This window comes from Phascolarctos cinereus, unplaced genomic scaffold, assembly GCF_003287225.1.
Source record: "Phascolarctos cinereus isolate Bilbo 61053 unplaced genomic scaffold, phaCin_HiC Scaffold_5;HRSCAF=322, whole genome shotgun sequence".
Lineage (NCBI taxonomy): Eukaryota > Metazoa > Chordata > Mammalia > Diprotodontia > Phascolarctidae > Phascolarctos > Phascolarctos cinereus.
The window spans coordinates 90,804,882-90,819,800 of NW_027555958.1; the positions used below are offsets into that span (position 1 = coordinate 90,804,882).

Sequence of the window (14,919 nt, forward strand, 5' to 3'; positions counted from 1 at the left end):
TACAGAAGAGGTAGATTTTGGCTCAAATTTACTCTAAGATTCTATGAACTCATCATCTCCTATAAACTTGCTTCTTGTCCTAACTTCTCTATTTCTTTTAATGCTGTTGATGGTACCACTTCCTAACAATTAGAACTGTCCAAAAGTGGAATGGGTGGCCTAAAGAGAGACAGAAAGATTCCCATTCCTTGGAAGTCCTCAAGAAATGGCCAAACAACCCAACCCCTTGCCAGATATGTAATAGTGAGGATTCCTTTCATGTGGGGGTTGGACTCAGTTGCCAATGAGATCCCTTCCAATTTTCCGATTCTGTGATTCTATAATTTATTTGAATTTTGGTGAAAATGAAGTGCTTGATTGAAGGGTCATTTACTACCCTTTTAAAATACATGAACATTTAGAAATAAAAGTTTTTTAAAAGTTACTCTAATTAATATTAAAGTGCCTTTGGCAACAGCCCTATAGACTGGGATTGCTAACTAATCATCACCACAATTAGTATAATAAAAAGTAGTTATTAACCTTTTCTCAGAGTGTATCCCTACAGTGGATATTGTCCAAAGCAAACTGAATGGTCTTTGCTCCATAGAAGTTTATCATCTATGGAGGAAAAAGCCATGGGGGGAGAGGGAAAGAACAATCATTTATTAAGTGTGTACTCTATGCCAGCACTTTACCAATATTATCTCATTTGATAGAGGATCACTGACCCTGAAGCAGATGTTATTGAATATATAGATTAAGTAAGTACATCCATAAAGTAAACAAGTTATATATTCATTCTCTACATAGCCTTAAAATGATAAGCATACTTAATAGGATGAGCAGCAAAGAGGGAGTTCCCTAATGGCAGCTAGTCCATATCCGCTGTGAAGCCCTTCCGTGGCTGGAAAGAAATCAGGTCCAGGAACTGGATGGAAAGCTCATATCCAAGAAAAAGCAAGGCAGTTTTCAGGACAGCAGGACTAAACAGAAAACTTTAACAGTCCTGACTTTTAGGTTCTAGGTTTTGTTGTACCTTCCTTAACAATCTACATAGACTTGATAGCAGTGTTCATCTTTCTGTAATTCCCATTTATCTTAACTGATTCACAGATTTCTCTCCTATGTTAGTATGCAGTATATGGCACATTCATTGAAGAAGTCCAAAGTAGACATTGTATACTTGAAATATGAACCTCACACTTTCTACTTTTCAAGATTTGTTTCAGTGAATTAGAATACCATTTCATTTCCGTAGGACTGTAATGTCAGAATTAATCTTGAATATATGAGATGCTATTGCCCATATTGAGCTTTAGCTATTTTTAATATATTGGAGATGAATCTCATATATCATTGCTGCCATCTTCTGGAAAGTTGTATGTTTGACAAAAAAAAAATTACCTTTTTCCCAAAGCACTATAAAAGTGTATATCCTTCTTTTAATGTTTCCAATGACCATTCTTAGGGGTCAACATGTTATTTGATTTTATCCTGTTCCTTAAACAAACTTTTAGAAGCTTCTAAAGTAAAAATAAATGAAACCTAATGAAATGCTTTCATAATATATGCTGGCATGGCATAGAAAACATCAATACAAAAGAATTCTTCACTTTCCTCATAGACATAGTATTGGGGAGATACAGCGGATAGAACCTGGATTTAGACTAAGAAATCTGAGTTCTAATCCCAGCTCAAACACTTTACTACCTCTGTGCCCTTGGACAAGTCATTTCTTTAACCTCATTTTTCTCTTCTGTAAATAGAATGGGTTGCATGAAATTGTTTCTAAGATACTTTCCAACTCCAAATCTCCTGTCTCATGATTTACTTATAAGGATCAAAAACTTCATTTTTAGAGACCATAACTTGTTAATTCTATTTGGTTCCTAACTTACAGTAATCAGTGATTACTTGGTTCTTCACATTGGAAGTGGTGGCTTTCTTTTCACCCTTCCCAAGATAGAATGCCGTTCCATCTTTCTTTGAATTCCATTTGGATTTGTCACACATTGGTTTGGGGAGACAGACAGATGCTAATTAAACAAAAACATAAACTAACTAAAGGCCCACAAAAGAACACACCAGAACATGTGTTCATGAGAATGTCAGTCTGCATGACCATATGAATGTTTATAAATATCCTGTGGGAATATTTAAGCCATACACAGGCAATCCTAGCTTTTTTTCCCCCACGGTAGATTCCTGGAAAATATATCAGAGAGAAGGACGGTGAGAAATGGATCATTTTCCCTGTGTCCTGTAGCACCATCTTTGCTTATAGTTTAGTTTACCCTGTTTTGCCACTGAATGTCATTTCTGTGTTGGTAAAGCCCAATGTTTACTGAGTTTACATTGGGTGGCAGAAATGGCTTTGAATCAGCAACTGAATTGATTACTGAGCTGCCAAGAGTAAAATGATTCAACATAAGAAATTGAGATGATTTCATCAGTGGAAATGACTTTGAAGAAGAAGCATCTGCTTTGTCACTGTACCCTAAGGACCAAGGACCTTTCTATCTGATACGCCTTCCCCCCAACATGTGTTGTCTCCCTTATTACAACGTAAGTTCCTTGGGGCAGCTAGGTGGTACAGTGGATAGAACACCAGCCCTGGAGTCAGGAGGACCTGAGTTCAAATATGGCCTTAGACACTTGATACTAGCTGTATGACCTTGGGCAAGTCACTTAACCCCATTGCCTACCAAAAAAAAAAAAAGACTGTAAGTTCCTTGAGAGCAGGGACTGACTTTTTATTTTCATCCTCAGTACTTAGCATAGTCCTTTGCCCATAGTATATGTTTAATAAAGGCTTTATTCATTCATTCATTCAAATAAAAAGTACCTTTTTGGGTAATGTTAAATGAACCAAGAGACACAGCACAATATAGCAGAAAGAGCATTGGCCTTTAAATCAGAATACCTAGGTTCACATTGTGACTCTGGCTGATTACTAGCCATGTGACCTTAAGTAAGTTATGGATCTGGATCTTAGTTCCCTCTTAGTAAAATGGGAATAATAATGCCTAAAGTACCTACTTCACATGGTTGTTTTAAATACTAAGTGTGGGCATTTATTTAAAGGAGTTCAAAGTTGTCACAGGTGTCAGACCTCAGATGACTTGTATGAACTGATGCAGAGTGAAGTGAGCAGAACCAGGATTACAATTTACATCATGATTACAATAATGTAAAGAAAACCAATTGTGAAGACTTTAGAACTCTGCTAAATGCAATGACAGTCACAACTACAGAAAACTGATGATGGTGATGATGACGAGGCTTGTTTCCCACCTCCTGGCATAGAGGTGATGGACCAGAAGTGCAAAATAAGTCATAATTTTTCATATGTGTTGAATGTGCTCATTTGTTTGGTTTGATCAGTCTTGGTTACAAAGGAAAATTTCTGTTGGAGGGCAGGGGAGAGGGTGAAATCTAGATAAAAGAAAGAAAAGATTGACACTGAAACATTATAAAAATACCTAGAATAAAGTAGAAATTCAGCAAGGGACACAGGCAAGGAGGGCAATTTTACCACCAATGTGTTAAATTTAATATACATGTAAAATAAACTGTACGTAACAGAAGGTCATAAGTTTCATATACAGTCCTCGCTTCTGTTTGTGTTTATTGAAATGTTCATGTTTGTTTATTGTCTGTCTTCCCAAACCATTGTTTGGCAAATTGTTGGTGTTTATTAATTTCATAATAAGAAAATTTTAATTAAAAAAGAAAAATATTAGTCAAATGCTAGATAAATAAATAGGAGCTATAATTAGTCATCTGAACAGATTGGTGAAATTTTAGGTAGCACAAAGCAAAGCCTACTTGTGAATACAAGCTCATTTAATTTAACAAGCAGCTTTCAAGGCTTATTATATTCAAGGTCCCTATGCTGGGCACACACATCATATAAATGGTTTCCATTTATTTTCTGACATGCTGATGCCAATGATTGTGTATGTGAACAAGAATTTGGTGTCAACATTCCTTTCTGCCCTGGATACACCCACAAACATAAGAACTGCAGCAGGTTTCTATTTCTTAGCAAGGACTAGTTTCATTCAACATTTTCACATAATGATAAAACATCTCCAATACATAGAATCTAACTTAAGAGTGGTGGAAAGAACACAGGCTTTGGAGTCAGAGGACCCAGGTTCAAATCCTGCCTCTGATGCTTACTACCCAGATAACTTTGGGCATGTCACAGCTTCTCTGGGCCTCAGTTTCCCCATCAGCAAAATAAAGGAATCAGATTAAATGTCCCAGTTCTACATTTAAAAAAGATTACTTTTTGTAGTTCAATTCTAAACGTGGTCCTAGTTGTTAAATTCACTAACAATTCTTTTCCATTTGTGGACATAAATTCAAGTTTGAATCCATGCGGAATAGAGCCAGCCCATAGAGCAGATCAACTTCCACTGAGGTCCTTTTACATTCAAAGCAATAAGTAGCTGGTATGTACAGCTATTGTATGTCTGCAGGTGTGGGAAAAAAACCAGTTTCTCACCCAGAAACTTTTGAAATCTAATCCTTAAACACATGAGAAAAGGTTAAAATAAAAATGTGAAATATGGATTTAGAATATAGCATTTATGTCATTTGTATTGCTGTAGTTTAACTAATTCAAGATTTTCATCAGTCCTAAAAGCAGATTCGCAAGAGATGTTAATAACAAGATATTAAGGTTGTTGTTGTTAAGTCATTTCTGACTTTCCACAACCCATATTGGGGTTTTCTTGGCAAAGACACTGGCATGATTTGCTATTTCCTTCTCCAGTTCATTTTACAGATGAAGAAATTGCGGTGAACATGGTTAAATGACTTGACCAGGGAAATACAGCTAGCAAGTGTCTGAGGCCAGATTTGAACTCAGAACGATGAGTCTTCCTGATTCCAAGCCAGGTGCTCTATCCATTGTGCAACCTAGCTGCCCATAAAACATGAATACTGCTTAAAAATTAATACTAATTTCTTCAAGTCATCAAACCCTCACCTTTGTATGATTATAAATGAAGGAAATGATGTCTTACTATTATAAATACTTGATATATTCATAAAACAACTTGGGGCTCTTTGATTTAAAAATGTGAACTAAATGAATTAATTCAGTTTTATTAAGTTTGTAATCTCAGTTGTAGTAAGTAATTTTTTTTTGTAGGAAGAAGAATGACAACTAGGTTAATTATTAAGCCATTAAAATGGGTTAACTGCAGAGTTGCCATAGTTGACTATCAGGGCTTTAGCTAGATAGATCAAATGATCAATAAATCCATTGATCAGTCAATCAACAAGTAGAAAAATGGATGGATAGATGATAGAGAGAACTAACAAGAATTGATTAAGCATTTACTATGTGCCAGGCACTGTGGCTTTAATTTTGCTGTGGCTCATCCTTTTCTATTTCCTCATAGTCCATTCTCCATAGTATTGGTGGAAAAGGAAATTTAATGTATTTGTGTCAGGGAAGGCCTATTTATTCTGACAAACTGATCAACCTCCAGAGTATTCTTCTACCATGAAACTGATTTTATATCTCATCCACTAGCTAATAAGATGTGAAGAGTTTTCTCTGTCATATCAACAGATCAGACTTGCTTCCATCGAAAGCAGCAGTGTGAAATCATCTATGGAATTATTCTCAGTGGTTCAAAATATACTGTCTACATTCATTAAAAAGATGATGGTATGTGAAAGCCTGATGAAGGCTTTGTAGAAACTCACATGTTATCTATGAGGCTGCTACCTAGAATGCCTTAGACATACTTACCTGGAACTCAGTTTGCCCTTTATGCAGGAGCTCAGATAGAATGTTTGTGGAAGAAAGTGGCCAGAGACCACAATGGTGGTGGTGGTGGTGCTGGTGGTGGGGTGTGTGTGTTTGTGTGTGTGTGTGTGTGTGTGTATGTGTGTGTGTGTGTGTGTGTGTGTGTTCATCCATACATACCCACACCACACTAGCAACTTCTCCCATGTAATTTCACAAGCTAAACTTTCATACCTCTTCAGATAGGGCAAAATCCAATTCATTCTATTAGATGTCAAAAGGAATGAAAAAATGGAGTAATAATGATAATAATAGCTAACATTTCTATCACAGGCAGTGAAGCCTTGTGGATAAAGGGCTAAACTCAGTGTCAGGAGGAATTTTAAGTCCCACCTGTGACAAATACTCTCTGTGTAGCACTGGACAGATCACTTAACCTTTCAGTGTCCCCAGGCAAATTTCCAAGACTATAAATTGCTAAACAATTGCATTAATAGAGGGAATTTCCTCACTAGGACTCAGGTCTGACCAAATTTAAAAAAAAAAGAAAAACAAATATATTTCTTTTTGAGCTTCGTAAAGTGATACATGTGGAGAGAGAGATACATATATAATCTCATGCATCCCCATCTTACTCCTTACTGCAGCAAAGCAGTCATACTACTCCTCTCTAATAAGTTTGCTCTCCTAATCTGCACAATAGCTATTTCAAATCTTTTCATCTCTCCTCACACCTCCTAAAACACATCTTCCCCTCAACCTCTTGGCTGAAGACCTCACCACATATACTTCATGAAAAAATTGAAGCTGTTCACCTAGAGTTCCATCTAGTCTCCTCCTCTTCATTTCGCATCATCCAGATATCTCTCCCTGCTGTCCCTTCTTTGCTCCAGTCTCTGATGAAGAGGTGACCTTTCTCCCTGCCAAAGCCAACCCCTCCACATGCAGCCTTCATCTTCTCTAGCAGATTTTGTTACCCCCACTCTCTCACTCATCTTCATTCTCCCCTTCTCTGTTGGTTGTTTTCTCTACTGCCCACAGACACATCCATGTCTTCCCCATCCTTTAAAAAAAAAAAATTAAAAAACAAACACACTTGATTCTACCATAGCTGCTTGCAGTTGTTTTTTTTATCTTTCCTCCCCTTCTCAACTAAATGTTTTTTCAAAGCCATTTATACCGAGTGCCTCTACCCCTTGTACTCTCACTTGATGCTAAAACCTCTACATTCTGGCTTCCAGCCTCATTGTTCAACCTGAAACAGCTTTCACCATATTGTCAATATTTTCTTAATTGCCAGATCTAATGTCCTTTTCTCCTTCCTCATCCTTGACTTTTCAGAAGCCTTTGTAACTGTCACTTACCCTCTTCTCCTGGGCACTTTGTCTTTTTGGAGTTTTGGTGACACTGCTCTCTCCTGGATGTTCTCCTGTGTGTCTGTCTGACTCTTCTTTCTTATGCTGGTTCTTTATCAAACTTACACTCTCTCACCATGTGTTTCCTCCAAGGCTCTATCCTAGACATTTTCTCTCTCTCTCTCTCTCTCTCTCTCTCTCTCTCTCTCTCTCTCTCTCTCTCTCTCTCTCTCTCTCTCTCTCTCTTTTTTACTCCATACAGTTTCATTGGATTATAGCTTCAGCTCCCAGAGGCTCAATTGCGACTTCTATTCAAATGATTCCCAGATCAATATATCCAGCTCTAGTGACTCTCCTAAGATACAGTCCCACATCACTAACTGACATTTAGACATCTCAGAGTAACTATCCCATGGGCATATCAAACTCAACATGTCCAAGACAGCACTCTTCATCTTTCTCCCCAAATCCTAGTCCCCTTTCTTTCTGAACTTCCCTGTTATTGTCTAGGGTACGGCCAGCCTCTCAATTGTCATTCAGTTGTGTCTGACTCTCCATGAGACACTCTTAGCCTCTCTAACCTTTTATAAAGCATTTGATACTCAGTCATTTTTCAGTTGCATCTGGCTCTCTGTGACCTCATTTGAGGTTTGCTTGGCAAAGATACAGGAGTGGTTTGCCATTCTCTTCTCCAGCTTATTTTACAGATAAGGAAACTGAGGCAGACAGGGTTAAGTGACTTGCCCAGGGTCACACAGTTATTAAATATCTAAGGCCGGATTTGAACTCAGGAAAATGAGGTTTTTCCCCTGCTTCAGGCTTGGTACTCTGTGCACTACGGCGCCACCTACCCGCCCTTTACAATTTAGTTACTCTTGCCTACTTCTTGATCCTTGCAAACAATGCTTCATTTTCAGTATCACTGCTTTCTCAGTGCCTGGGGAAGACACTGCCCCCTCCTCTCTAACTTTTAATTTCCTTGGTTTTAACTCAGCTCAAATTTCACCTTGTCCAGGAGGCCTTTTCCAGTCCCTGTAACCTGCCCCCCACCATACACACAGATACGCACGTATCACTAGTATTTTCCCCTCAGAAATGACCTTCTATTTTCTCTGTATATATCATATAGGTACTTACAGTTTTCCCTTCTCATTTGAATGTGAACTGCTTGAAGTCAGGGACAGTTTTCGTCTTTCTTTGTATTCCAAATTCTTAGCACAATGCTTGGCACATAATAAAATTACAACAACAACAATAATAATAACAACAGCAGCAGCGGCAATAATGAAAATCACCACCAATGACATTTATATAGAGCTTTCAGGTTGCAAAGCACTATTCGTATGTTATGTCACTGGATTCTCACATCAACTCTGGAAGGTAGGTGCTATTATTATCCCCATTTTACAGATGAGGAAACTGAGGCAAACAGGTGAAAAGTGACTTGCTTAAGGTCACATGGCCTGTTAGGCTTCAGGCAGCTGGGTGGAACAGTCAGGAAGACCGAAGTTCAAATCCTGCCTCAGATATTTACTAACTTTATGACCCTGAGCAAATCATTTAACTCTGTTTGCCTCAGTTTCCTCATCTGTAAAATGGAGATAGTACCTGCCTCCCAGGGTTGTTGTAAGGATTTGTAAAGTGCTTAGCCCAGTGCCTGGCACGTAGTAGGTACTATGTAAAGGCTAGCTATCATTATTAAGGATACGAGGCTAGATTTGAACCCAGCTCTTCCTGACTCCAAGCCCAGCACTCTTACTCTCTGTGCCACCTATGATTGCTTAATAAATGATTGTTGATTGGCCAATCCAACTGGTCCTCACAGTAACTTTCTGAGGTAGGTGCTATTATCCCCATTTTACAGCTGAGCATACCCATCTATAAATATTTTCTGTTCATAAAATGATCCTAGACTAGAATATTAGAAGTAGAAGCCACCACCTTCAATATGAAACCTTCTTTGATCCACACCCCCTCCCCTGCACTGCTGTCACACTCCATCCCCAAATTACCTTGTAATCATTTTGTGCGTATTATTTATATACTTACACATGGTAACATTGTCTCTCTATTAGAATGTCAGTTCCTTGAGGCCAAGAACAATTGGATTTTTGCCTTTGTATTTCCCATGTGCTAAAGCACAGTGTCTCATACCTAGTAAATAACAATAATTATTAATGAATGCTTGTTGATTATTTGATCCGATCCCATCCAATAATCATTAATTAAATGGTCACTGCATGGAAGCTCTGCCTTTTTATTTTATTTTGTGTCCCTAGCTTTGTCTTCAGGGAGCTTCTCTTCTTCATGAGGGCTGTATAACGTACACAAATATGTGCTGATCTGAGGAGAGAGACAGTGTCCACAACTAAACAGTCCAGGAACAGTTTACCATAGACAGTTGCACACGAGCTCAGCCTTGAATGAAGCTGGGGAATTCTAAGAGGCAGAGGGCAGAAGAGAATGCATTGCAGACATGAGTCATTTAGTCCAACCCTTTTCTTTTTTAAATGAGGAAACTGAAACCCAGAGAGGTTAATTGAATTGCCCGAGGCCACACAGTGGCAGAGCCCCACTCTCTCTTGGAGTCTGCTCCCTATTGATTTTCTGTGGCTTCTAAAGAGGTTGTGGCATTTGCCTCCAGAATGAGGCCTTATCTCTCTGCTTGGTGCTTAATACACAGAGAGAATGGATGGATTTTCCAATTTGATTTTTAAGAATTGAGAAATTAACTATGACTACATCTGGAGCAATGTGTGTGGTTCTAGCCACTGCTTTATAGGAAGGACACCCATAAACTGGATAGTGTCTGGGCCTTGAGACCATTCCTAGGTACTGATCAGCTGAGAACGCTGGGGATGGTTGAAGCAGAAAAGTTCTGCAAGGCACATTCTAGCTATTTGAATGTTTGAGTATTTGAAGGTCTCTCACATAGAAGAATTATATTTATTCTGCTTAACTCTAGAGGTAAAAATAAGGAAGGATGCTTGGAATTGCAAAGAGGTAGATTTGGGATTGATGTAAGAGAAAATTTACTAACAATTAAAACTATCCATGAGTAGAATAATGAGTTCCCCAGGGATTCTCTAAGCAAAAGTTACATGACTACATCTCAGGTGTGCTATATAGGAAGGATTCGTATGCAGGTATCGCCTGGACTAGATGAAATCTGAGATCACTTCAAGCTCCAAGATTCTGTGATTTGGGGAAGTGAGGAAATATGTTCATGTCAGTTGTTGTAAGGATCCGCATTAGATTGTAAGCTCCTTGAGGGTGGGGACTATTTTTTGTCTCTTTTTGTATCCCCAGCACTTAGTACAGTTCCTGGCACAGAGTGGATACTTAATAAAACTTTATTGAATTGAAACAATATTTGTAAAGCACTTAGCACAGTGCCTGACTCATAGTAGGTGCTATGTAAATGCTAGTTATCATAATAATAATAATAATATTATTATTATTATTATTATTGTGTGGCAAGAGGAAAAAGTCCTAGCACATATGTATATATGTTAATTATTTTCACAGGTGAGCAAGCTAGTGATATGTTTATATTTAATTTATTTTTTTGTTTTGTTTTCAAGTTCTTTCTAAGACATTTTTAAGATGCCTCTTATTTTAACATCATAGTCATTTCTAGATAGAGCTCCTTACCCCCATATCCCAGTATTGAACTCTTAATGAAATCACTTTTACTAAGACAAACAATACAATGACCTTGTCTTGCAGAGATACACAAACCTTCTGGGTTGTCATCTCCTTCTTCTCTAAGGAGAAGGAAGGATGTTTCCATTACCTGGTCTTATAAACCCGAGGTGGTCATTGATTACTGCAAGTTGACTTCATTTGAATGTTCTTTTCATTCACCTTATTGTCATCACCATGCATCATTTCATACAAGTTTTCCCATGTTCCTGTGAATTCCTCATATTCACTTGTTCTTAGGATTGTGTATTTTATTTCCAAGGATGATTTCAGTAGCAATTATAGCTTAGCCAAATCCACAGAGTTAAAAGGTTACATGCTTTACTGAGCATAACAGGAATGAAGACCAAGAGTCCCCATCTCTGTCCCTTCCCTCTCCCTTAGTACTGAATACATCCATGAGCCTTATGGAATCTTCCAGATGATTGGGTGGTAGCTATCACCAACCAGGAATAGTTAGGGAGGTAGCTAAATCACATTTCCAATGTTTTATGTGATTCTATATCCGTGTGTGTGTGTGTGTGTGTGTGTGTGTGTGTGTGTGTATGTGTGTGTAATCTATATTGAATTACTTAGCATCTTGGGGAGGGGAGAGGGAAGAAAGGAAGAAAATTTGGAACTCAATTTTTTTAAATGAATGTTAAAAATTGTCTTTACATGTATGTGGAAAGAATAAAATACTATTTTAAAAAATCACATTTCCAGTTCTTTTGCTAGCCATACCTATAATACACAGCAGATAAAGTACCTCTACTCCCTAACTCCTCCATTAGAAGTCCAAGTCTCCCTTATATGAGTATCTTTTTCAGATGGATTCCTCATGATAATAGTCCCAGCTCTGCCATTAACTAGTTTTATAACTTTAGACAAATTACTTTTGCTTGTTTTCCACTTATTTATGCTCGGCCCTATCAAGAGGCAATGTAGCATGGTAACTAGAAAGCTGGCCCTGGAATCAGGAAGACCAGTGTTCAGATTTTTTCTCTGATATCTCTTAGCTAGGTGACCCTGGCCAAGTCACTTAACTTCTCTCAGTATTTCAGGGAACTCTCTATAACAAGGTTATAGTAGGTACTAGTCTTCATTAGTATAGGAAGTTCCTAACTGGGAGATCCCCACCATGATGAAATTACAAGCCTCATTTTAAAAAGAAGAAAGAATTCAAATCTGGCCTCAGACACTTACTAGCTGTGTGACCCTGGGCAAGTCACTTAACCCAGATTGCCTCCAAAAGATAAAGAAAAAAGGAAAGATCTCTGTTCATTCCTTTGGAATCCATGAATGCCTGAATAAATGTCGTGACCTTAGCAAGGTATAATGGAAAGTTAGGATTCAGTAGACCTAGATTCTAGTCCCAGTACTACCACTTCTTTTGCCTAACCTTGTTTAATTGTTTTCAGTCATGTCCAACTCTTCCTGACCCCTTTTGGGGTTTTCTTGGCAAAGATACTAGAGTGGTTTGCTGCCTTCTCCAGCTCATTTACAGATGAGGAAACTGAGGCAAACAGAGTTAAGTGATTTACCCAGGATCACAGAGCTAGTAAGTGAATGAGATTGAATTTGAACTCAGGAGGATGGATGAGTCTTCCTGACTGCAGGCCTGGTGCTCTATCCACTGCTCCACCTAGCCTGTCATTAGCCCCAGTTTCCCCTCCTCTAATGTGGCAGTAAAACCTATCAATAATATCATTGTATGTATCATCTTATGTACTGTTTGTAAAAGCACATTGGAAAATGCATTATTATTTTACTTCTTTATTAATTTACTGTTAGTTCACTTCAGTCTATAGATGTTTTCAGAGGGATGCTCACTTTTCAGAGGGAAGTCAGAGAGGTTAATCAAATGGCAAGAGCACGGATTTTGAATTAGAGGACCTAGTTAGTAAAAGGTCTGCTGATTAGACCTTGTGTAATGTTGGGTCAGTAACTAAAATTCTCTGGGTCTGTTTCATCATGTTAAAAAAAAGAGGAAGAAGAAGAAGAAGAGGCAGAAGAAGTGGGATTTGACCTAGATCATCTCCCTTCCCATTCCAAATCCTGTGATCCAATGTAGTGATGCTCTCTCTCTATAAATGTTAGATGGGGCACATTGAATAATTAGTTTCTCTTTTTTAATAGCAGAGCAATATAGCAATATAACTGGGCAGCTAGATTGTAAAGAAGACAGAGCACCAGGCATGGAGTCAGGAACACCTGAGTTCAAATCTGGCCTCAGATACTTACAAGCTGTGTGACCCTGGGCAAGTCACTTACCCCTGTTTGCCTTAGTTTCCTCATCTGTCAAATGAGCTAGAGAAGGAAAGGGCAAACCCCTCTAGTATCTTTGCCAAGGAAACCCGAAATGGAGTCACAAAGAGTCAAACATGACTGAAAAATGACTGAACAACAGCAAACGATAGCTATATTTTGCTTAGGATCCTAGAATCATAGATCCAGAGCTAGTAAAGAACTAAGAGGACTTAAGGTCACATAGGCAGGTAAATGGCAAAAGTGGGATTTGAACCCAAGTCACCGTCCACAGACTATGTTCTTTCCACTGAATTCTACTGACAAACAATAGATCTGGAATAAATAGTATCTAGGAGAGTCATACTAGTATCTAGTATCTAAAATAGTATCTAGAAGAGTAGTAGTGGATAGCAGGGGGACAATAAGTTGACAACTCATACAACCAAAGGGAGGCATCTCTCTAATATAGGCATGTGTTGTGTTTCAGTTTATCTTCTGCCGTGATTGTAAAGAAGAGTACCATGAAGGGGAATGCAGCACCCTTTTTCAAGCCTCGGGAGCAACAGCCCAGGTACTGACTAACTGAATGAATGAATGAATGAATGAATGAATGAATGAATGAATGAATGAAAAGGCATTTATTATGTACTTAATAAGTATTTAAGAGCCAAATACTTGACAAGTACTTAAGTGCTAAGTACTTAGTAAGTACTCAGCAGCCCTGAAAATTCAAGCCAGCAACTTAGCCCCTGCCTTAAAAATCCTACATTCTAATCAAGGAAAACCACACATAGAGAGGAGTGGTGGCCAGAGAGGAGTGTCTTGGGTGCTAGAAGTCACAGGGATGGTGATTGGAGTCATGGGCAATTGATTGACATGTGGTTTCCAGGATTCATGTTTTTCCTCATTTTTGAAGAGGACCATAACATCAGGGAGATCATGCCATGACTTGCAAGTGAATTGGATTTAAGTGAGGGAGAGCTGTGCAAAATCATCAGCCTCACTTTCATCTCTGGAGCCATCTGAGTCCAGTGGCTACATATAGATCAGGACTACTGGAGATGGCCCTGGATGCAGTGGGGAACCTTGGCGTTTTCAAGCTAAGGTCTTTAACAGGTCTCAGTTTAACTGAGGCAATGTATATTAAGAGATTAAGGCTTAATAAGAAATGAGGCAAAGAATCACCTCTTTTAGGGAAAAAAAAAAGACCTAGGAAGGGAAGACCCTCAGAGTTTCTGGCCAAAACAGAAACAATTGGTATTTACATTCATTCTGAGCCAATCAGGGCCTAAACAATGACCAAGTAGGGATTGGCCTGGAATCTATTATTGGCCAATCAGTGAGTGGTAACAGTTGATTGGATTACTGTTCTCAAAATGGTGATTCATTATCTTAAATCAATATTTCTCAAGCAGGTTTCAAGAGCCTGGGTAGGAGTAGTAGGGGCATTTAAAGAGAATCTTGGATATTAGAGCTACCAAGTCCAAAATAGTTGTTTGATGGTAGTTAGAAACAACTAGAAATTACATGATTGGCATGTGCTGGTCTCCATCTCTATGGTCCTCCCCAGGAATCCCTCCCCATTCCAGGGTTGACCAGAAGCTACAGAACCAAAGCCAGCTACTTTGTGCTCTAGTGCTACAAGACCGCCTACTGTGGTATAAGACAACCTACAGAATTTCGTTTGTTTGAGGGGCATAAGGAGAGGGAATGTTGGACATCAGGAGACAGGACAGAAATCTGTGGAGAGGAAGGGATTGGTGGGGTAGGGAAAGAAAGGAGAACTAGTTTGAGACCCACTGCATTAAAGTAATTTAAACTCTGGCTCCAGTTTCATAAGAAAGTCCTTTTCTTAGGCTCCAAGACGAAAATTATCAA

At 38.6% G+C, this 14,919-nt stretch overlaps 1 protein-coding gene across 1 annotated transcript in view; it reads left to right on the top strand.

Moving 5' to 3' along the window:
* Positions 1-14,919, top strand: part of PRKN (parkin RBR E3 ubiquitin protein ligase) — a 1,801,990-nt gene that overhangs the window by 1,749,396 nt on the left and 37,675 nt on the right. The window contains exon 10 of the mRNA XM_020986759.2: positions 13,529-13,612. Within this exon, the coding sequence (XP_020842418.1) occupies positions 13,529-13,612 (84 nt within the window). The remainder of the gene's footprint in view (positions 1-13,528; positions 13,613-14,919) is intronic.